At 40.7% G+C, this 24,783-nt stretch overlaps 1 protein-coding gene across 3 annotated transcripts in view; it reads right to left on the bottom strand.

The window, feature by feature from the left end:
* The window catches only part of NEDD4 (neural precursor cell expressed, developmentally down-regulated 4, E3 ubiquitin protein ligase), a 110,427-nt gene that overhangs the window by 70,727 nt on the left and 14,917 nt on the right, over positions 1-24,783 (bottom strand). For all 3 annotated transcript variants that reach the window (XM_018557558.1, XM_018557559.1, XM_018557560.1), the window contains exons 3-5: positions 22,324-22,402; positions 17,926-17,964; positions 14,412-14,465 (exon numbers count right to left, since the gene is read on the bottom strand). In XM_018557558.1, coding sequence (XP_018413060.1) covers positions 14,412-14,465; positions 17,926-17,964; positions 22,324-22,402 — 172 coding nt within the window. The remainder of the gene's footprint in view (positions 1-14,411; positions 14,466-17,925; positions 17,965-22,323; positions 22,403-24,783) is intronic.

Here is a 24,783-nt window from a genome sequence, read left to right as displayed (position 1 = left end):
AAATACAAATAATGGTATTTATTTTTGCTCTTGAACGCAATAAATATATATACAAAACCACTCTGCATTGCCTGCCTGCTATCACAGTATATATACACTGTATGTATGTATGTATGTATGTATGTATGTATGTATGTATGTATGTATATACTAAATGTACTATACTATATATAACGTGTGTGTGTGTATACACATTACATTCATACAGTGTTTATATATAGTATAGTATATTTAGTATAATTCCTAGACATGAGCAATGTTACAAGACGGAAGTAGTAACATCACCACTCCTCCTAGCTCCTTACATTTTGATGATTTTGGTGCTAGCTACAAATGAGAAAGTAGCGGCTGTGGAGTGCTGGCAAGGTGAGTATCAGTGGGCAAGGTGACCGTGTGTATTTAAAGTGAAATTTGGCCAGGCTATTAACATTAAAATATTAACATATTTTTAACCAGCAGTAAGGACCCAGTTACATCCTAGTGTTCTACAATAACACATGCACTACAACACACGTTTGTGCATTCAATTGCTGTTAAGACATTTATTTTAAAAAGACCTCAGTGTTGGAAAATTCCTCCTGTATTTTTTTCCCCAATAAAGAGCACTGCATATCGTGGTGCACTGTACTGCAGCTGCATTGTGTTGGTGTGTGTGTGTGTGTGTGTGTGTGTGTGTGTTGTTTGTGTGTGTGTGTGTGTGTGTGTGTGTGTGTGTGTGTGTGTGTGTGTGTGTGTGTGTGTACAGAAACCATTTAAAACAGCAAAGCATACACATTGCATTGAAATGTGCAGTGGTTAAGCACACAATAGCACACACATTACTGCACTGAACTACACAAGGTATACACAAGGTATAAACCAGCCCTAAATGAGCTTAAAATAATAAATGCACATTTAATCAAAGTGTTCCTCCCCTTACTTGACCTAACCTAGCTCAGCCTCCCTTACACCAGATGCATGCCCACATCTATGCAACAGCCACAGCTTCTGTTGTTTGATCGCCATCCTACACCACAAGACTTCTGTGTCCTGACCGCACCTGTGCATTAGATCCCCATAGACTTCTCAGATGCCATCTTCCAAAGCCAGAAACACTGGGGACACAGCCCATGGAACTCTCTGGAGAGCTACTGTGCAGGCATGGCCAGGACACTGAACACGTAAATGAATACTAAAGGCCTCAGGTGTTGGATAGAGCAAAGCTTGCATCTGGGAAGAGGGAGGATAGGCTAGGTCAGGGGGTGAAGGATACGTTTACTTCATTTAAAAAGTAAGATAACTGAACTTATTCCTCACTTCACAGGCATCCAGTGCTCTCCTCTGCTGTCCAACGCTCCCAGGATGTGGACCAGCCCTCCCTGTCTCCATGTGCAATGCAGGACTACTGGTCCTGCATTGTACGTAAAGACTTCAGAAAGCTGCCACAAACAGGGCAGCAAAGAGCTTTTGAGGACCATGGTAAGGGGGTAGCCTGTGGGAGCAAGGAATTTCAATGTATTCCTTTTCCCCTAGATTAATTAGCATTTACACCCCCGGGGGGTATAATGAGCTTTACAGTTGAGAGCAATATAAACAACTATAGGGCTCTGTAATATGACAACCCTAGACTAATCATATGCAGAGCATTTCAACTTTTCTAAAACGTCATAAAATGACATTTCATTCATGTTCATTCACTGAAATGCATTGCAATGAGGATGTAGTGCATCACAACACGCTGTGGTGAAAAAAGTTTTGCATGTACTACTTTTTTAAGCACTCACAACTGATACCTTCTTTAATCCCGGCTGGTCACAGCTGATAGGGAAGATATATCACCCCCTAAAGTCCTTGAAAAGCAAACATGAATCATAGTTGGAACAACTGTTGCATGGATGATGTCCTTCCCCTTTTTTTAACATCTGGAAAATGACATGGGTTACAACCCCTTTCAGGTTTTTTGTCATCTGTGTTTCATTGATTACATTTCCATTTACTGTCTGTCCCATAGACATAAAAGGGTAGTGTAAGGATGTCTCTCGAAAGTTAGGGAAACCCTCTCTTAGACAGTTGTTAATACAACTGCAAGTGTTTCAAATTTTTCTCTCCTATTCCTGTGAATGGCAACAAAAATTTTTTGTATTCTCCCATGACTGGAATCAGTCTTGGTGACACTGGTCACCTGAAAAATAAGGCTCCATTCACATATAGCGTTTGCGTTTCCCATACGGTTTTCCGTGTGGAAGACGTGCGGAACAAAAACGCTAATATTTTTAAATCCGCACGGATGCCGCTCGTTTGCAGCTATTAAATAGCCGTGAACACGTGGAATCTGCCGGATTATCGAACTTGTACTATTTCGGGTGCCATGCGGTCCCCGCAATGGTCTGAACGATGCACATCAAAGGGCATTGTATTCTCTGTTTAGAGTGGATTTTTATCTGTACAGCCAAATACTTGTGGACAGCCACTCAGGTGTGAATGGAGCCTTATAGAGAGGTTAAATGTCCTCCACAAGCACACAGATATCAATAAAAACTTGACATTGTTGCTAAACATTACCCAAGAAAACAAGTTTTGACTTTAGATACATTTTAATACAACAAAGTGAGGAAGTTCAATGACTGACTCACATCAGTACTGCTGTTTGGGATCCAGGTGGAGGAGGATGATGAGGGCCATCACCTCATGCGTGTTGATGTGAAAATAAAGAGGTGAAATTGTCTAGGCCAGTGGTGGCGAACCTTGGCACTCCAGCTGTGCCAAAACTACAAATCCCAACATGCATCTGGCCCTGGGAGTTAGGTCTGTGGCTGTCAGAGCCTTGCAATGCCTCGTGGGACTTGTAGTTCCAAAACAGCTGGAGTGCCAAGGTTCGCCAGCACTGGTCTAGGCTGTAACATGTGAAGGAAGCCAGCTCCCTGTCTAGCAGGTGCTCCAGTGGCGGTGATGATGATAACGATGAAAAATTGCAAGATATACAACTGTGGCCTCAGACAGGTTGGCAAGCTGCATGGTTTATGTTGGTAGTATGACAAACATATGATTGATAACATATTATAAACATAGGTGACTGCTAGGTAGCCTTGCCTTCAGGCTCTTGATATATAAGAACAAAAGTGAATTTTGCAATGCTTTGGATAGGGAAGCTTAACAAACCATATATTAAGCTATGCTCTGCACCCTGCTTGCATCATTCACTAAGCAGATGGCTTTGAGTCCAAGTTCACATGTCTGTGCATCTTCACTCATCCACCTGTGATGTCTCCATCTCAGCCAGCCGGAGCAACAGTAGCAGCTGACATACTAAGCATGTTAACAAAAAAAAACCAAAAGCCTCAACCCTGTTTAAATGTCTACATTGTAGTTGGTACCATCATCACTACCAGTTTTACAGGATTGTCTGCCAACAGTGTGGGTGAAATGACTGATGAGAATGAATTTAAACTGGGCAGTAATAAAACACATTAACCATCTAGACCAAGGACCACTAAAACCCCAACTGCCAGCCCTCTTCTACCCTAACACAACATCTCCAAGTTAAAAATAACCCAGTTCCCCCACTTTCTTTTTATTTTAAGGTGTATGTAAACTAGGGATGCACCGATACCGTTTTTTTGGTATTGAGTACCGATATTTTTTTTTTCAGTACCCACCAATACCAGAAGTCCCATTCAGGAAGCCGGGCGGCGTGCAATGTCTCACTGCCTGACTTCCTGATTGGCCAGCCGATCCCGGAACTTCCAGTATTAGGAAGCCGGGCGGCTAGTCATTACATGCTGCCCGGCTTCCTGATTGGCCGGGAAGCTGTGACGAGGGAGCATGGGGCCAGCTTCTCAGCTAATCAGGAAGCCGGGTGGGACGAGTCATTACTTGCCCCCTCTGGTTCCTGATTGGCCATGAAGCCATCTCCATACTCCCGACCATGGAGCCGGATTCCCGGCCAAATCAGGAAGCCGGGCAGCGTGTAATTACTCACCGCCCAGCTTCCTGATACTGGAAGTTCTGGTATAGGGATAGGCATTGGGAGCATTTGGGCGAGTACAAGTACTCACCCAAATACTCAGTATCGGCACCAATACTAGTATCGCTGAATCACTAATGTAAACCACCAACAATTGATTTATCCTATCTAGTCCAGTTTGGTCTAGTAAATGTATAATTAAAAGTGTTTTGTTATATATTCTAAGTAAAAAAACAAAAACCTATTGATCTTGCCAGAAATCTTGTGAGCTGATAACTTCCTGTGCTGTCTGTCTCTCTATGTTATAGAGAATAGAAGCGAGGTAGGGTTTGTTTTTGTAGGCTATGTCTTTTATCCTGATACTAAAGGATGACTAAACATTGTCATCCTAGAACTCGAATTGGGTTACTGGCAGAATTAACAGGTGAAAATAAAGAATAAGAAGCCTGAAAAAATAAAAAACAAAAGCAGCCATCACATCTAAGGACTGGTAAGCTGCAATATACTGTATATAATTTCTTTGTTTTTAGGTTCAGATACACTTAAAGCTATTTGCATGGCTAATGTCCTTGGTACACCCACAAGCCCCCCCAAAAAAGGAAACTGGGAAAAAGGTAGGTTATCAACATCCTCAGCTGCGCACATACATATACCATAGTGTTTCTTCTAGAAGTGTGCTCATGGAACATTCTTCCTTTACTCTTCCAGGGGAAAACATATTATCCCAATGAAAGTCCACATCTGCATTATCTGGGAAAATCTGCATTAACTGGCTTATATTCAGAAAATTAACATGTAATAAACTTAATTGCCAGTGATGTGATTTTTAATACATTCACTTATTTCTGTTTACTATTAATTACATGTAAGTGCTATCTGGAGCATGGGAACACGTTTATATTGGATTTTCCATTTTAATTGTGAAACTAACTAGGGCTGGGGAAATTAACGATTAAATCGTTAAACTTTTTGATTAAAATTCTTTTGATCGAAAATGAAAACTCACCTCTCCGCCGGCTTCTGGGAGTCCCGTTGGAGATCCGGTGACGTCACGGACATCAACGGACATTTGCTGTGCTGTATGTGTATAGGCCAATGTAGTTGGATCTGTATGTGCGTTATAATTAAACAAAATTAATCGATTTAAAAAAATTTCGATTAATCGAACACGAAAATTTTAATAATTACCAGCCCTAAAACTAACATATACAGTAACAGGTCACATTTCACTCTGAATTTCAGAAAGCCACCCTTAACAAGATGTTGATTATTGAAGCTGGGGAAATTGATATGATGCTACTAGAGGCTTAAACCTGGGCACACGAGTGAAGAACGAACAGACCTTTCAGTGAGAGCAGGCACTGACTAAAGCACTGATTTAATTTCATGACTGCTGGGTACAGATAGCTAGCATTACTAAATGCTGCTATAATATCAACTTGTTAAATTTGAACCCACCCTCAGCATATCAGTATACACGGCCAGACTAACTGGAGTCAAGAGAAATATTTTGGGAGCTGTTTATTTTTAACTGAGCTACAATGCTGTGCTAGAATAGGAGTGAACACATTCTAAAAAAAATAGTCAACACAGTTTTATATTGATTGTTAAATCGTTTTCCTCTGCAGTGAAAGGACCCTTGACCATGTAAAGCATGTATATGATTACCTATTATACTAAAAGCTCAAGCTGTAACAGCCTTCATTTAAAAATGCATTTTGATCATGCTGTAATTTATAATGCAAAATACATATACTGTATTTAAAATATCTTAAACAAAATAGGCAAATACTGAATAAATGTACAAACAGAGCAAAACATGCAATAACATTGTACAGGAGATTTCAATAAAACTTATGAGACATAATGATTCTGAAAATCATATCTATGACCATATAAAATAAACACAAATAACTTGAAAAAATGAAATAAAGTTTTTAAAAAAACCATCTTGATTTAAAACAAAGAAATATAGCACATCAAACAGTTCCTCTTTCATATCTCCTTGAAGTAAAATGCGTATTTGCTTCCAAAGCAGTTTACTTATTCATATCTATTCATCACAATATTCATGGTGTCTATACATGTAATAAAAGGAGAGGTGGCAAGTATAAGAACAGAAAATACCTACCTTGTGGCATTTCACAGATGGCTTACCAGGTACGTTTGTGGAAGGGTTTTTAATAAACTGTCTTTTGAAGCTACTAATCCTACTTTCACTTCCAGGTGCAAACTGTATGTGCAAGTGGGATGAACCCAATTTTGGACATTTATACTTAAGACTAGTAGAAGAAAGTTTAGGAGGAGGCCCTTCAGATATACTTCTTTGGAAAATGTGATTTAATTTATTGCTGGGTATATTTTTGTGACCCCGGTCTCCATAGATATTAATTTGGCATTCTGTTACTTTACTTGAAGGAGAACAAGCAGAACTACTGCGTAACAGGCGTATATGGCGCTGTGGATGAGCTCTTCTGCTGGGCCGGACCTCCTCATTATGGACTTTCGGTATGACATGGTCTCCGACAGATTCATTAGCGGTTGACAATGGTTTCTTGGGCGAAACATGTACTGAAATAATAGACAAACCATCCTCTGTAGTGTCAGTCTTTTGAAACCCATCTGAAGGACAGAGGCTCTCTTGTAATGAGTCATTCAAGTAAAGTGGTTTAACGTCTCTAACTTCACCAATAGTGCAAGTATTTTTGGAAAGTCGAACTCCATTAACTGCTGTCGAAAGAAAACCCTTAGATGATGTCTGTTCCTCATTTTGCAGAAGCTCATTAGAACAAAGCATTAACTGATATGATGTTTGATAGGGGCCTCTATTCGATGGAGGAATCGGAGTAGTAGGAGAGGTTGGTGGCGTCTCAGATGGGCTGTGAGGAAAGATGACTAATGAAGAACAGCGCCTCAGAGGAATTTTAGTTTTCTTCCTTGATGGCAAGCTTGCCATATTCACCTCCTTGACTAATTCATCCTGGTCAAATGGAAATGTACTTTTGCATCTAGCTAATACCTGTCGAACCCTATTGCTTTTGGAAGAAATAGTTTCTGTATTCGTACAGGATGCTTTGCTACTAAGCCTATTACTAACATAACTGGCATCACCTAAAGAATGTGTGCAGCTACTAGTGTCACTTAAGTTACTGTTTGTATATGAACCAGTGTCACTTGCAGTACTTGTGCACGATCCATAATCACTACTATTGCTGCTAAATGATCCATTGTCACTGGTTGCAACGCTACACAAACTACAGTTCTCAGTGGAGGTGCTATTTGGCAAACCACTGTCATTCACGACCGGGTGACAGCTATAATTCTTACTCGCATTATAACTCCAATTAATCCCATCCTGGTAAGCACTGACGAATGAAATGTCTTCCGTAGCAAGGTCTGTGTTGTCAGATTGATGACATCTACTATTTCTGCTGGGCTGTAAAGAAATCTGCAGCGATGTGCTTTTTTTGCTAGGTGGTGAAACAGAATTACCTTGTTGTGACTGAACGATTTCTGGTGAAGATGACAGTTGTACCGACTGCCGTGGAGAAAGTCTCATCTGGATCACACTTGGTGCAGACGAGTGAGAAAATCTTTGAAAGCACATATGAATATTGTTGTCCAGGCCATTTTCCAAGCTTTCTGGCAGAGGATCGGTGTTGCTTCTTCGGGTGGCAAAATGAAGTCTTAACCGACGTGCCATTTGTTCTTTCTGAACATATTATTAATTCAGATGTGCAATTCTTCTTTTCGGCAGGAGCAGACAAGAAGCAGCAGAAAAACATGTAGAATGTTTGCAATAAAAGACAGGGAAGCCCAGAAAACTGCCTCATGTGTCCCAGTCAAACACAGGAAAATGATGAGCCACGGGTTAGAGCAAAGCACGTCATGAAACAAACAAACCATTCCTGACTCCACGGTTTCTAAATCGTCTTGGATTGCTTGTACTCCACTGCATTCACTTACCAAGCACTTGATTTCTAACGACCTTTAAGCTCAGCTCTGCTGCTGCAAACTGGCTGAAACGCTGCCAAGATTGACTTAATTATACCTTCTCCAATATGCATGAATGAGTCCTTCCCAAAAACAACACCATGCCTGTATTTCAAATCTAGCTGTTCCTTCTTGCTTCAGTCTCCCAGGGTGAACACATGTCCTAGCTGAAATGGTGTCTCTAAATTTCGCAGTGCAGAGCCTCTAATATTTTTACCCATACGTATAGTGTTACAGGAAGTTGCAGGGAAAGGAGTTTCACATAATTGAGTATCAAAGTTAGGATTAAATTACCAAAAACTATCCATAATAGGAAACTATTGAAGATTCTGCTATGCAAGAAACCACTGGTATTCATTTGAATTTCAAGTTCCAGCAAAAGGGATAAAAATCATGCCTGCTGCTAAAGTTTAAACAATATGAATGTTTAATTACAATATATTCACAGCAGAGTAAAATGTATTCCTTAAAAAACAGCGATCAATATTTTACTCTACATCTGTGAAGCACAAATAGAGAAGAATTCTTAAAGCATAAATATACAAAATTTATAAATAATTCCTTACTTTTCAATTTTTGCTACCATTTTTTTTTGAATTTTATCTAGTTTGTATTACTCATGTGGAACATTATAGCACCATATAATTCTATTTACGGTACAAACCACAAAGTTCTCATTAGTGCGCATTTGTTCTATTTTTTGTTTTGTTTACAATCTAAATCATAATTTTCAGTTTACTAAGCACATTACTGCATGGATCAGATTAATCTACTGTATGCATGTTGTATTCACCACGGGCATGTTTGTAAATCAATTTTATTTAAAGGTATCAATTTTATTTAAGGTATTTTCTATGTAAAAGTCAATTCACAAAGACTGTCTCATCAGTTATCATTCCTAAAATATCCCTTGCTTCAGGCCTGTGAGAACAGAGTTTGAAAGAAATGTCTACCTGACACAGCAAGAACAGGAGCCATTCAATTTAGTGCCACAATATTGCTTGTGAGAATGAAGGTGTTCAATAGTTTAAGCTAAACTCCAGCTTTAGAAATTGATATATGCTTACAATAGTCCAGTGTGGCCCAACATAAGTATATATACATGATCCCTGAACATGTACACATACATTTTTACAGCTGGAGTTCAGCTTTAAATGCTTAATATGTGGCAAAAATAGAAATAATACTCGTAAGTAATATTTATGTTAGTGAGATAAAATAATAAACAATTAAAATAACTCATCTAAGTGAATTGAACCATACACAGTACAGTCAAGTGTCGTCTACTTTAAAAAGAATTGTTAAAAATAATGCATAAAATAAATGTTTTCAGTTGACAGTCAGTGCTCTTCTACTATATTCTTTTTTTTACACCAGTCACGCAAGCAACAGACAGCCAATCTGAAAACATTCCATTTAGAATGCACACTTGTTAAAAAATGAAACTAAGGAGACATCTAGTGGTAAAACAAGGATACAGTCAGTACACATTTGTTGTTCAGGAATTAGTCCTCTAATGTCTAAAGTATACAGTTATTAATACCAGTTTCTACCTTTACTAAAAAGCAGAACAGCTGAACTATCTGGCTGCCAGCTTACTGTGCAAAGTATTAAAGCCTGACTGGCTGCTTCCCCTTCCTGTTCTAGTCTGAATCTTGTTGTACAAGGAACTGCTAAAGACTGATATAAAAGAACAAACTGAGGCACTGTTTAAAAAATATATTTAGGTAGGTTAATAATGCATATATAACTGGGTTAACAGTGGTATCTTATATCTGACTACATATCAGACCTAACATGTACAGAGAAAAATATGTAAGCTACTACTGTAAAGCAAATATGTTGCGCCCGGTCTATGTGAACCAACTACACACATAGACCGAGCGCAACATATTTGCTTTACATTTGTTCACCCATACACATTGTTGCGGCTGGTCCAATCAGGTAGTTAGGCACGCATTCCCAGCGCAGTGATTTCTGTGATATAATGTAAGTTACTATTGCCAAGCAAAACGCATAAACATTAAATTGTCAGGATTCTGGTGTGAACAAGCCCTGAACTAAGCCTGATCACATATGCAGCCAAGGAAATCATAGTCGGGTCAATACACCTGACTTTCAAAGTTGTTCCTGGTCAAAAACACTGAAATTGAGGCTGTTGGTTCAGCATGACATCCATATCATCTGCACTGAAATAAACCACAGTGCATTATTCACATACACTATCAATATCTCTTTGTAAGAATAGTACAATACCGATTGTACTTACATTCAGGTTCCCTAACATCTGTTACAATATTCCCACTACCAACTGCTTATCAAAGGCAAAAAAGAAAAAAAAAGAAGTGTTATAATGTTCTTTTAAAGGCCATTGCCAAACAATTTGAAAATACAAGGCAAGAATAAAAAGTTATAATGCACAATCACAGATGGGACCAATTAGAAATGTTAGAAATTAAATATTTAAAAAAAAGGCAAAAAATGTATTCTCTTTCAAAAAAGCAACCTACATAGAGGCTCAATCCTAATTTGGCTGCAAAAGTGGAAATACACTTCAGTGTTATGAAAACCTAGTTTCTATGTATAATTTGTATATGCACAGTTAAATGGCCGCTGCTGCTGTTTTGCCTTTTTGTTGTCAATCTTTACTCCTCTATGTGGACACACAAGGGGTTAAAGCAGAACTCCAGGCAAACATTTTTTTCTTAAAATCTGCTGTGTAAAAAAAAAAAAACCTCACGAAGTGTATGCCACTTTGAAGATCACTGCCCTTTCTTTAGCATTTCCAAATGTATTCATGTCGGATTGGCTAGCTTTCGCTGTACTTACAACGCTGCAATAATGAACTCTGCGGCTCTCATACACAGAAGCTGAACTGTTGTTTATCTTTCCCTCCTCTCCCCTTGTCCATTGACAAAACACCTTATATTTTGTGAACCAGTCACAAACTACAAGGCGTTCTGAAAAAGGACAAGGGGAGAGGAGGGAAAGATAAACAACAGTTCAGCTTCTGTGTATGAGAGCCACAGCTGTCATAGTCGCAGCACTGCAAGTATAGCGACAGTTATGCAATCCGGAATGAATAAAGTTGTAAATAGTAAAGACAGGTCAGCAGTTCTATGTGCGACATACACTTTTTTTTTTCTTTTTTTTTTAACAGGAGACTTGTGGAAAAAAATTTTTGCCTAGACTTCTGGTTTAACACAGGCAAGAACATTGGCTTACATACGAAGACTACCTTTCTGGATGGGCTAATACCTATGCCCGAATGACAGCTGCATTTATCCATAAAGACAAATAAAGATTGTTATATTATTTCAAACCTGAGGCATGGTCAGTTGCTCAGCCACTGAGTGCCAAGTTAGAAAACTGCAGCTGAACGCTAGGCTGCAAGTAAGCGCTTAGCACTCGCAGCGGAAGTGAATGTGGATGCAGAGCACTGAGTCTGACGGAGAACCTGGGGACAGAGCACCAGCAGCCATTTTAACAGTGGGCACACCTGGCAGCGCTGCAGAAAGGTGACTTTACCCTGATGGAGGAAATCAATTCAATTTAATGTTTTGGCGAAGGAGCACACAAAATATTTGTTGGAAAATTGTATTAGTCAAAAATATTATCTTCCGCCCTCAGGGGCAGGGCCCTCCTTACCATCTTGTCTTAATTTGTATTGTGATTGTAATGTCTTCCTTATTTTGTAAAGCGCTGCGCAAACTGTTGGCGCTATATAAATCCTATATAATAATAATTTTGCTTAGCACTGTGCAGCCAAAGCGTTCAGTGAAGCTGCGGCAAACAGAAGTGCTACAGAACAGCTACTCAGCACTTGGCTAAGGAACTGAACACACCTGCTGCAAAAGAGTCAAATAGCAAACTGCATCAATAGATGGCACTCACTGACTTTTCTGAATGTGCCTTAAGAACAACTGAACTCAAAGGGGGGATTTTTAAAAATGGGAGCAGACAGAATCTGGAACAGCTGTTCATGGCAACCAATCAGCTTCTCTCTTTAGTTTGTTCAGTTAAAATTTGAAAATGAAAGAGAGAAGCTGCTTGGTTGCCATGGACAGCTGCTCCAAATTCCCTTTATAGTCTTTAGGCAGAGAATGATAATCAGATCACTCAAAGAAGAAGTCTCATCAAACTTGTATATAGTCCCTCCTGTCCCCCGGGGTACAAAATGCATGTTTTATTCCATCCTGTTTTACTAGGTGGTTGAAATGATGAGCTAGTGTGCTCAACAGTGCAGAGCCCTCCCCCCACCGCTGTTTGACTGGGTTGCTTTCAATTAGATGAATACCTAATGAGTTTGGGTTGACAGCGCTGGTCCCAGCATCATTTGCAAATCCGAGAAAAGTATCGTCACTTGGCATGCAGGGGGACTGCCAGGACACAGGCCAACTCGCTGCAGAGGTGGTTGAAGAATGTGGAGCTCTGTGTACTGCGGGGATCTCATCTGTTTACTTTGTCAGCCACACCTCAGAATTTCAGGGCTCCTTTACTCCCACTAACTCATAGAAATGATAGTATTCCATACTCAGAGAGTACTCAGATAAGGCAGGTGTTTGTTCCCCACAGATGTGGCACAAGAGTGAGTGATATCTTACATTTGTCAGAACTATGGAGGATCAGAGAGTTTGGAACAGTACCATTTTATGAGTTACTAGAGGCTCTGAAAATGAAATGATTATGCAGGATGTTACTGAGAGAGTCTAGTGTGGATTATCTCTTCTGGCTTCTGTGTACCTATTTACTCTGCTGAACTGGACCAGGGATGCATGGTCACAGCAGATAGAACGGGAGTAACAGACCTCTGCTTGAGGAACACCCACAAATCGGGCTGCTGGCAGAGGAGGAGCCGACAGCCACAAATGGGAGAGAAAGAGAATTTATTTACTATATTAATCACACAGCGTTTCTTTACACAACCAAAGAAGATAACTTCCATATTAATCACTTTACCAGCAGTTAAGATTTATTGCTCATGAAACATCTTCTGTAACCTCTTGAGTCCAAATTGCTATTTTAAAACAGTGTTGGGATAGAGGTTATTTATCCCAGTGCAGTTTTAAAACAGCAGTGGGAATCAGCAGCTCCTGTAGGTTTAGGAATCCAGCATAAGCCCAGGAGCTACAAAGATCAGCTCCTGGGCTTCAGATGACATTAGGGATGCACCAATACTAGTATCGGTGCCGATGCAGAGTACTCGGCCAAATGCTCCGATACTTAGCCCGATACCTAAGCTTCAAGTATCAGGTTGGCCAGAAAGCCGGCTCCATGCTTTCTCGTCACCTGGGGGACGAGAGAGCATGGAGACAGCTTCCCTGCTAATCAGGAAGCCGGGTGGCGAGTCTTTACACGCCGCCCGTCTTTCCGGCTAATCAGGAAGCGAGTCACTACACGCCGCCTGGCTTCCTTAAAATGGGACTTCCGGTATTGGTATTTGGGATCGGCGAGTACCAGGAAAAAAATACTCGCACTCAATACCGAAAAAACGGTATCGCGCGTCCCTACTCTGCATGATAGCATATTTCTGCTGACAGGTCCTTTTAAGGAGACATCAAGGGTCTATTAGACCCCTAATGTCATCTATGGACCCCAATGTAGCCGATCAAGCACAGATCGCGCTTGATCAGCTTCTTTCCGTGCCAGCACTGCTGGGAAATGACAGCTGTGAACTCGGAAGTGAACCAAATGCTCATCGCATCCGGGTTCATTTACCAAAGAGATGATCAATGAATGGATTTTCGCTGATCTCCCTCTGCTTTACCCTCCGGCTCCCACCACGCCCATCCCAGGCATGCTGGAGGGACAACAGAGCCCTGGATACATGGAGGGAGTAGTTGGGCAGGGGTACCATAACCTCCATAGTGTGTGGAAGTGATCAAGTTGGCTTGACAGTTGCAAACACAGTACCACACAACAGCCAGGAGTGTTTAAAAGCCCTTGCTACCAGCTCTTGCTTATAAATGGTGTTTGTAGACATGGGGTTAATCACATGTAAAAAGACAAGAATATAAAGTTATAATGCACAATCCCAGATGACACCAATGAGAAACAATACAATCTGATTCTTCAAACTCTTAGATCTAGCAACACATATTAAGCAAGGGTCTGCCTGATTAGATATAAACTGCCAGAGTAGAATTGGTAAGCCCTCATATTACATAGCTTTGACAGATCCAAAGTTGATTGTACAGAGATTGCACAGTCAAATTATAATGTGTATGGTAAACCTTAGAATTCTCTAGGGATATATTTAAACAGCCTACGATTAACCCATGAGACTGATATGCACTACTGCATATACTTTGCTTGAAGAAAAAAAAAACAACAACCAGTCAGCAGTGAACATTAATATATTTTTCTTATACAAGCCACATAAAAGGGGATGGGATTATGGATACCACGCTGGGTTAAAAAAAAAAAAGAATATAGTTAAAACAACTCTATATTAGTAAATCATAAAAGGACATACCAAACGGTTTTCATCAAATACTTCAAAGAGAAGTCTGTGCTTTTTTGGGTGCACCTGGAAAAGAAAATAAGGTGTGTGTGCAGTATTCATTACGCCACAAAATGTTATAAAAACATTCAGAGTTTTGAAAAGATGAAAAAGATTAGACACAAGCAAACCATACAGAGGACAATTTGAATATATATTTTGTAAACTGTAGCGTAGTATTTAGTTAAGTAATTAATTGAAGGTGCTATGTTTACATATCAGAGCACTTTTTTCAACAGAAGGAACAGCTTCTAAGTTTTCTGTACTGCCTGCTACAAACTTTTGCACTTCTATTGCTAGGTGACTTTTCTTACCATTCTACATACGAGGTAAAACTAATCTAAGGTATCTGTCATGTTCTTTATGTTGCATATGTTGGCTGGGATGGAGTCCAATTAGCAGTCATTTTATTGAGAAAACAATTATCCATGTGATTTGTACACATTGCGAATTTAGCACACCAAATTGCGAAGTTTACCTTGGTTTTTATTTAACTTTTCATTTACAAAGAGCAGGAGAAATGAACATACATATAACAAGACCATCTCCAGTGTTACATAATAATATGCATGTAAATTCTGACTAACAAATATCCTGTATCTTAGAGCCTGTTCGCACACGATAATGCACAGACCTGCTTGCATACATATAATCGTGTTGCGATTGAAAAAAATAGCTCTTAAATGGGCCCTCAGAGAAAGCGGAGGCCGCTACCCACATTTCAGACCCGCACAACCCTCTCCACTGATTCAGGACGAGCAGGCATGCAGGCATTAGGGTAGTCGTCTCTCTCGGTGAACCTGATTTAGGCATACCAGGTAACTTGGAAATGTATCCAGTTTATCATTTTGAGACGCAGTTAAATCCTCCATCAGTCTGATTTTGTTCACACTACGGAACGGTTAGGCCCTGTTCAAACCTTTACGTTTTGTCGCGCGTTCAAGGCTCTATGAACGCTCTACAAAACGTACAAACATGAAAATCCCATTGTTTTCTATGGGTATGGTTCACACCTTCCGTATTTCCGCCCGTCTGAACGCCCTACAAAACGGCCTACGCCCAAACAAGTACATGTACTTCTTTGGGCCGTTTTTGTTGGGCGTTTCCATTGGGATACAGCCAAGTAGCCCTCGGAAACGCGCGTGTGTCAGCACCTCCAATCCGTGCCCCAAGGGGAAGATTTTATTGTTTATTATAGACGTCTCAGAATTGATTGGGCATGTCTGACGATTTTGCTAATTTCCAATTGTCCCATGACAAGAGCTGTTACACAGTTACATGATTTGTTGGCTCTCAGTGCATTAGCTAGTAATTTCCTTGTTTTCTTGCCTGTTTATCTGCCTATTTTATAAGTCTATCTCCCATTAGACATTTGGGCTTCAACTCTATCTAACAGATCTGCTCTCGTTTTAGTCAGTTCAGAGAGGGTACCACTGTCCAGTGATGTTTTATTGTGCAATTCTAGGAACTTAAGCTTGTGAAATAACCCTTTTGATTTGCTCAGCTCTCTGTTATTCACTTTTCGTACCTAGTATTAGGAGTATCCCCCTATTATAGCACTTATGTGCCTCCCACAGAAAAAGGGAACTCCGACCCTGTTGTTCATTGTTAAGAATTAATGAAGTTCCTGTTTAATTTCTGTCGCATTTTGCAAAAGAACTGCTGGGATTTGTAGTCCTCTATCGCTAATGGTATTATTGTGCGTGGCTGTATAATGCATTGCTGAGATTTGTAGTCCTCTAATGCTGATGGTATTATTCTGCATTGCTATATAATGTATTGCTGAGATTTGTAGTCACTTTACAGCTTGGAGTCAGTGGCAGAACTGCCAGGGGTGCAGCATTTGCAACTGGGACCGGGCCCTGGTGCTCCCCCACTGTACTAAAAACATTAGTTTGCATTGTTTTAAAAAAAAAAAATCAGTAATTGGTACTGACGAGGACTTGAGGAAAAGTATCAGTACTCCGTCTAGAAGAAATTGTATCTGTGCATCCCAACTCCCGTCCATGCCCATACGAAGATACAAACTGACTATTATAAAGGGGAGGAGGGCTATAGAGTAAAAGGGTGTGGAACTGTTTAAAAAGAAAAAAAAAAAAACTACTTGCCAAGGAAAAAAGCGGGTGCCCAATCTACTTGTCCCTCATGACAATCTATCTAAGGCGCGCTTTCGTCAGGTGACCCGCGGATCAACGAGTGCTCGCAATTTGCAAGCAAAATTCAAAATCTATAGTGCAGGGCTGTGCTGGACAGCAGTATAGGGTACAGATAGTACACCCATACGGCACAGCGGGGGGACTGTTTGCCGAAAGGTAAGTATAGGGGGGGCAGATTTTAGAGGGTAATTCAATTTTTTAAAATTACTTGGAAAAGTGAACTTACCCTTTAATGCACATTATACGCGTTTTAGAGAGCGCTGCTGCCCGGCTAGCACAATAGGGCACACAGTGGAATGGGGGCAACACACACACACAATACCCTATGCATGTGTTTTTTATAATTCTTTACTTTTTATTACATTTTAATTTTATTATTTTTTACTTTTTATAAATTTTTTCATTTATTTTATTTTTTTCAAATAACTTTATTGCTATCACACAGCGGTTAACAAGCCCCTGTGTGATAGTATTCGGAGGTGACAGGTTCTCGTTATGAGCCTGCTCTCCAATATAGAAGATCCAGCACATAAACTGGATCTTCTGTATATCTCCACTTGTGACAGCTGACACAGGAGCGCTGCGAGTACATAGGTCCTGTGTCACTGATCACAGAGGAGAGAACAGACACTCTCTGTCCTAGAGGCATTTGCCGTGGTCCGGGTCCCCCAGAAGAGCAGGGGACCCTCGAAAACCATGGTGCAGCGGGAGGCAGCCGACAGGGGGACAGAGCATGGAGGGAGGGGGACGGACAAACAAGCTGATTACAAGTGGAAAAAAAAAAACACCTGCCCGGCGTCCAAAACTGCATGTCCCGTGCATCAGGATTCCGCACCCCTGAAAAAGGTGAGAGGGAGAGATTTGTAATCCATATCAGAAGAGCAGCCTACGATGACAAGGCTGCTCTTACATACATGAAGTACGAGTGAGTTTTGTCACTCTAGAAAAAGGAACTGCGTAACTGGCAGGATCGCCAGGTGAAAATAAAGAAAAAGGGAAGAAATGCACTTGTCACATCCAAGGATGTTAAGCTGCATTATTTACATTTGTTTTTGGGATTGAATATGCTTTAATTTTCAGTATTGTGCTGTTACATTCAGGCCCCTTTAACATAGTTCATATAATGTAATAGGGAGATCACCAGACATACACAAAATAGTGGATGTGCATGTTAGTGAAGGGAGGATCACTTAAGGGTTCCATGTAAAACAGTCAGATTTCTTCTTCTACAGCCAAATAAGAGCATACTCATTTGCAAAGGAAATTCAAGTTAAAAATGGACTACAGTAGAAGCATTTCACAAATAAACAATACATAAATACGCTACTTACTCTGAGTAATATTTCCTCATTCCACTTTGGATTTAAGCTCTGAAATAAAAAAAATGTTCAAAAAGGTGTTTGCCATTTTTAATTCAAAAAATATTTTAAAATCATACAATATAATCATTATATAAACCTCAGCAAATACTAGATATCCCCAGTTATTCAGTAAACAGGACACTAGCTGTACGAGCTCTGTGTTACAATAAGTTAAGGAACGCAAGTTTAAATAAACTAATATAATTTAAAAGTGACTTAAAAGTTTCTGCTCGGACTAGCCTTCAGATCAAACATTCTTTGGATTAAAAGTTATTTTCTGCATTCATTATCTTGCTATATTTCAAAAACAATATTTTGCAATCTTTGTGGTCTCCTTACAAGCATTTTGTAATTTTTTTTTAAAGTACCACCTTATATACACACATTTCATAATTATTTAGCTTGTCTTCCATTAGAAAAAGTAATGGGGCAATCTTTATGGACAGCCTCTCTAAATGCTTTCATACCTTTATTCTCTATTATACATTTTAGGGATGCACCGATACCGTTTTTTTCCGGTATCGAGTGCGAGTACTGATATTTTTTTTCAGTACTCGCCAATACTGAATACTGATGCTGGAAGTCCCATTAAGGAAGCCGGGAGGCTTGTAATGACTCGCCACCCGGATTCCCGATAAGCAGGCAAGCCATCTCCATGCTCCCTCGTCACCAGGTGACGAACAAGCATGGAGCCGCCTTTCTGGCCAATCAGGATGCCGAGGGGGTGAGGGTCATAATGACTCACTGCCTGGCTTCCTGATTGGTTGAGAAGCTGACCAATCAGGAGCGGAGTAGCGAGTGATTACACACTGCCCGGCTTCTTGATTGGCCGAGAAGCCAGCTCGATGCTCCCTGGCCAATTAGGAAGCCGGGCAGCTTGTAATGACTCACTGCCTGGCTTCCTGATACAGGAAGTTCTAGCATCAAGACCATTTGGACGAGTACGATTACTCGCCCAAATACACGGTAACGCTGCCTCACTAATACATTTCTAAGGCACTAATGATAAAGGAATATTAGTACGTGAGGTTGCCATTTCCTTGACAATCTTGCTATGATCTTGAACCCATTTCCCATCATAATTGGTCCTCAGTTACACATCACTTGGGTGTGTCAGGGCCCTACCTGCACTGTAGGGTAATACAGAATCAGGAGACCTAAGTGTAGACATTAGAAATCGTATACTTAAAGTTTATTGGGATGCAATTATTGAAATCTCATCTTTTCTATAACGTTCGAACGTAATCTCAAAAGTTACTTTCAAGGTTTTTCTTTATTCTTTTTATTTGCAGCCCTGTCCTTGCCTCCCAACTGCTCTCCTGTGTTGCCACCCTGTCATTTGTGCTTTCACTAGAGACTAAAAGTAGCTGTGTTGACATTCATTGCTCAGGCATGTTGAACATTTCTACCATCAGCAGTTGCAATGAAACAGGGAGAAGGAGTTAAGCAGCACTTAGATCCAAGAAAAGGTGAACAATAAGAAAAAAACGAAGGCACTTTTTTTATGGTACATGGTGCTTTAGTATCATCAATTTAGAGTGTAGATTTATACCAGTTATATATCCACTTTTCACTAGACGGACATGCTTTTTAGTGTTTAAAATTGGACAAAACAGCTATGACCTGTCGAAGCATGGACTCCACTACACCTCTTGAGGTATGCTGCAGTATCTGGCACCAAGCCATCAGTAGCAGATCCTTTAGGTCCTGTAAGTTGTGAGGTGGGGCCTCCATGGATCAGACTTGTTTATACAGCACATCCCACAGAGGCTCGATTGGATTGAGATATGAAGGTCAAGTCAACACCTCAAATTCATTGTTGTGTTTCTCAAATCATTCTTGAACCATTTTTGCAGTGTGGCAGGGCCATTGTCTCACTAAAAGTAGCCACTGCCATCAGGGAATACCATTTTCATGAAGGGGTGTAACTCGGTCAGCAACAATGTTTAAGTAGGTGGTATGTGTCAAAGTAACATCCACATGAATGACAGAACCCAAGGTTTCCCAACAAATCATCACACTGCCTCTGTCAGCTTACCTTCTTCCTATAGTGCATCCTGGTGTCATCTCATCCCCAGGTAAGCCACACACACCCACCCGTCCATCCACATGATGTGAAAGAAAATGTAATTCAACAGACCCGGCCACCTACTTCTATTGCTATGTGGTCCAGTTATCATGCTCATTGTAGGTGTTTCCGGAGGTGGACATGGGTCAGCATGGGCACAGTGACCAGACTGCAGCTACGCAGCCCCATACACAACAACCTGTGACGCAGTGTGTGTTCAGACACCTTTCTATCGGAAACCAACATTAACTTTTTTAGCCATTAGAGCTACAATAGATCTTCCATTGGAATGGATTACACAGGCGGGCTATCACTCCCCACGTGCTTCAATAAGACTTGGCCGTCCGACCCCGTCATTGGTTCACTGGTTTTCCTTCCTTGGACCACTTTTGGTAGGTTCTGGCCACGACAGACCGGGAACATCCCACAAGAGTTGCAGTTTCCTCCAGCTGTGTGAGTGGTTACTGAGACAATGGGGGTGATTTACTAACCTAAAACACACGCACGCACCAGGTGCGTGTGATTTTCACACAGCAAAACGTATTTATCAACCAAAAAGTATCTAAAAGCATATTTCCACTAATGCCATATATGGAAAAATCATGCATATGATGCATATATAATGCTGCTTCACAGTTTAGACAAAAATGGTTAGCTCATGCATTTACATTCCTGCATTCATCAACGCAAGCAACACAACATAGAGCTAATTTACACAACATCACCTTGCAATTCATGCAAGGCTTTGCACAACACACCTGCTGGGTGTGTACACACTACAAAGGTGTTTAGATTCCACCCATAGATCATGCTGGGAGGGAACACACTACAGAGGTGTATACATGTTCGTGGTGTGTTTATAAGGTTAGTAAATCAACCCCAATGTGTTTTGAAGGCAGATTCCCCTTTCTCAAGCCTCATAAAAAAAGAGAAATCCACTTCTGAAATGCAATACCATGGTAGCCACTCACACAGCCGGAGGAAGTGGACGTGTACATGAACCTATTGAAAACCTGCTGTGCTCCAGCATGGAACTTAACAACAGTACAGACACATGAGTTTTACCATGGTTTCCCCAGTCTGATAGTTCATCTGGAGGTGGTAGAGGACGAATGAGCTGTTAGCAATTTCGCAGTGTGTGGCAATGTACAAGTGCATTACCTGCTACAATTATGCAAGTGCATTTCTTGTTTTAGTCATTACTTTTCAATAAAGTTTGTATTGCGCTAGAGCTTTGTGCCTCCTTTCCCTTTCATATTTCGAAGAACAAAAGCATCCCTTGTGCCTTTGAGGAGAGCTGCGAATGGATCTGGACTCACAAAGAGGCATACACCAGTGTTTTTCTAACCAAGACTACACTCTGCCTGTTAAGGACTAATTAAGCATGGATCTGCTGTACTGTTTGTAGGGAAATGGGGCTTGTTGGCAGAGGTCCGATGGAGCAGGGCTCAAAATTTCCACCAGGAGAAGAGGGCACCTGAATCAGGTCAGCCATGTGCACTGTAAGTCCCTGTTATTTCTGCCTTAAAAGGAGAACTATGAGGTGAGTGATTTTCACTCACCTCATAGTTCTATCCGACCTGTGACAATGAGACTGTCACAGGTCGGCTCAGTAGATCGCTCACTTCTCGATCCTCTCACAGCTCTCTGCCGTGACAGGGGAGTGGCTGGACTCCGCCCCTCCCCGCTCCGATCCTCCAGCGCTGACTGGCGGAACGGACGGGGGAGGGGGCGGGTACAGCTGGCTCTGCCTCTAGATAGGCAGAGCCAGCTGTCACTCACGCAGCTGGGCGGATCCAGACATAATTGTCGGGATCCGCTTCAGCTGCGGCGTCTCAGTATACCGCGAGCTGTTGTTTCCCTCAGCTTGTACTTTTGCAGAAGGTTCTCCATCTCTATCTTGTTAGAATGTGCAACTTTTGATTTGTGGTAGAAATGTCCATCTGTGCAGATTTCAGTGCATCCTCCCCCACTCTGCCCTCTAACTAGGTGGTTCTTTAGGTAGGTGGGAATATGTTTTTCAAATCATGGCATAGTAAATATAACTCTTCCTTTATGCCATTGTAAACTCAGGGAAGTTAGAGATGAGTTTTCTTTTTTGATTACAATAAGAACATCAGTCATGAAGGGTTCAGTATCCACACTAGAAATGCAGGAGGGGACATCTGGGTGCATCTGTGTTCCTCTATAGCCTCCAAGCCACATATTGTATGGGGATCAGGAGGTATGGACAGAGCTGGAAACTCTGGCCAGAAGGGCTAATCGGGGAGTTTGAATAATAAAATAACATGCATACCTACCTTCTTTATAGTTTTTGTTTGAACACTGGTCACTATTCCATGTTCTGTACCATAAAGTGTCAATTTCACATATGGGTCACTGTAAAACAATTTTACAAATGGGTTATTGTTTTAAAAATAGAATAGAATCAAATATTAAAAACAACAAAGCACAATTAAAGGGAAATTTTGCTCCTCTATTAGCCAATATCTCTCCCTTGAACTGGCCCCATCACTCACATAAAGACCAGCCCATTAAAACACAAAAGGCACCAGACTGACTTTTCCGGTGATCATATCTTGAAACGCAGCTGCTTTAGTGTTCCCGGCTGCTAAACATATTCCACACTTTCAGTTGTGTGAATACCTGCTCCTCTCCCATGTGGAAGAAATGTAATAAAATTAGGAGCTGTATGCAGCTACCACTCCACCTCAGCTCAATGGTAGGTGAGCGCACAGAGCATGGCCAAGGCTCACTCCCAAGGATTTTAAAGTGGGGCAAGCACAGTCAACAAATTATTCTTGGTGTCTGGTTTAGGAGATGCTAATATATACTGTAGCAGCCCATTCAGTTTAAAAGAACACTTAAGCCATGTATGTCATATCAGAGTTAATTTTTTTTGGGATATAGGAGCAGTAGAACCTACAACCACAAGTGGACAAAATCTACTGAAATCAATATAAAAGTCTCAATAAAGATGGGCTGTAGCTGTATTTTTAGATCTACTGGCCTTCTGGCTCCTAGTACTTATGTACACAGCATATCATAAATATTTTTTACATTGCTTTTTCTAACAAGTCAGGCCAGATTTTAAAAATCAGAACCTGTTCTCAGTGATCGGTTACATTTCGCTTTCAGAATTCACACAGCTTTTAAACCACATGTTCAGTAATTTTTCCTTCAGGGGTTCTGGGTTTTCAAAGCATCGGTGGATCTTTATTAGCCTTGGAGAGATACCATGGTTACACACTGTGGTCCCCAATAAGCAGCTTATGAGCTATACGTGCTTCTCATTAGCCTTATGCTGTTGCCAAAAGCAGCTTTAAAACACCTCTCTGGCCTTAACACTTTGCATGTTCTGCACTTCAAACAAACATGACAACAAAGACTATCTTGTGTAAATAATTGAATTACACAGGAAAACACAATGATTATGTTTTTGATTTGTCTTGCTTAGTGCGGCTCTTTGTTACCTGTCCAATTAAAAACTCAAATGAACCTGTTTTATACCCCTAACACATACATAATGTTATTTTAAAATGTAATCTCTTGATCTGGGGACAACTCTAAAGTGCTGGATTTCTCCTCCACGTTCCTTCTTTGTGATGATAGTCACCTGCACAAACAGAGCTGTTGATCTCCCAAAATTTGACAGGGGGTCAAAACCCTTTCCATGCTCTTTAAAAAAAACTAAAACAAAAAAGGTTTTTGCCTAGAAATACACTATCTGACGTTTTTATCAGACGTTTAGATAATTAAATAAATAGCCCTATAGTTAAGAGGAATGTAATTGCCTACAGCACACCCGTTATGCAAACCCAGGAGCTGAAAGACAGCATTTATTATCAACATTATTAGAGCTAGAGTAAGCAGAGCAAAAAAAATGGCAGCATGGTGTGTGCAGAAGACAAGGTAAGTGGATGACAAAAGTATGGCATGTGCTTATGAACTGAATAATGAAGTAATTCTCAGTAAGCATAATCTGCCACCATATTTCTGTCATAGCTAAAACCGGCCACTGACCGCTGCAATTTTTGTGTCACAAAACAACCTCTTGCGCAAGTTGACGGAGGCTCAGTTTTCTGCTACATTTGTCCAAACTCCCTATTTTTATGGTTTATACAATACATCAATAAAAAATATTTTATATAATTTATTTATTTTTATTAAATATTTAAATTTTTAACTTTACTTTTAGGGGCTTCTGGGAAATATTAGGGGTCTAAAACAGACCCCTGATATTTCCCTTTTAAAATAGAAAAAGAGATGGAAAGCAGAAGCTGTTAGGAGGAACACCCCCAGTTAAAAATAATTTTTAAAAAGTGCATATGGTTCCCCCCAAAAGTCATACTAGGCACTTAAGGTCTGGTAGGAATTTTGAAGGGGAACCCCACTGCCCAAAAAAATGGAGAAAAAAAAAAGTGGCGTCCCCCCTAAAACTCCAAACCAGACCCTTAATCTGAGAACTGGTCCTGCACCATACCAGGGCACGTGCCCTTGGCATCAGGAGGGTGCTTTTCTGCTCGGCTAAATAAATTTAAAAAAAAACCAATGCCCGCCGACCTGACCACACATGACAAACTCCCGCAGCAAAATGAAATTTTGCAGAGCGAATGACAACAAATGGGCGGAGTCAGGTGTGACATCACAGATGGATCTATCTAGGGCTGCAACAACTAATCGACATAATCGATTAATCGGCTTCCGATCAGTTGGCCCTGTTCACGGGTCCACAAACGCTGCGCGCCGCTACCCGCCCG

This window comes from Nanorana parkeri, unplaced genomic scaffold (genome assembly GCF_000935625.1).
Source record: "Nanorana parkeri isolate BGI_ZX_2015 unplaced genomic scaffold, ASM93562v1 scaffold290, whole genome shotgun sequence".
NCBI classification, from domain to species: domain Eukaryota; kingdom Metazoa; phylum Chordata; class Amphibia; order Anura; family Dicroglossidae; genus Nanorana; species Nanorana parkeri.
The sequence above is the reverse complement of the archived record's forward strand: the minus strand, read 5'-3'. Positions and strand labels throughout refer to the sequence as shown.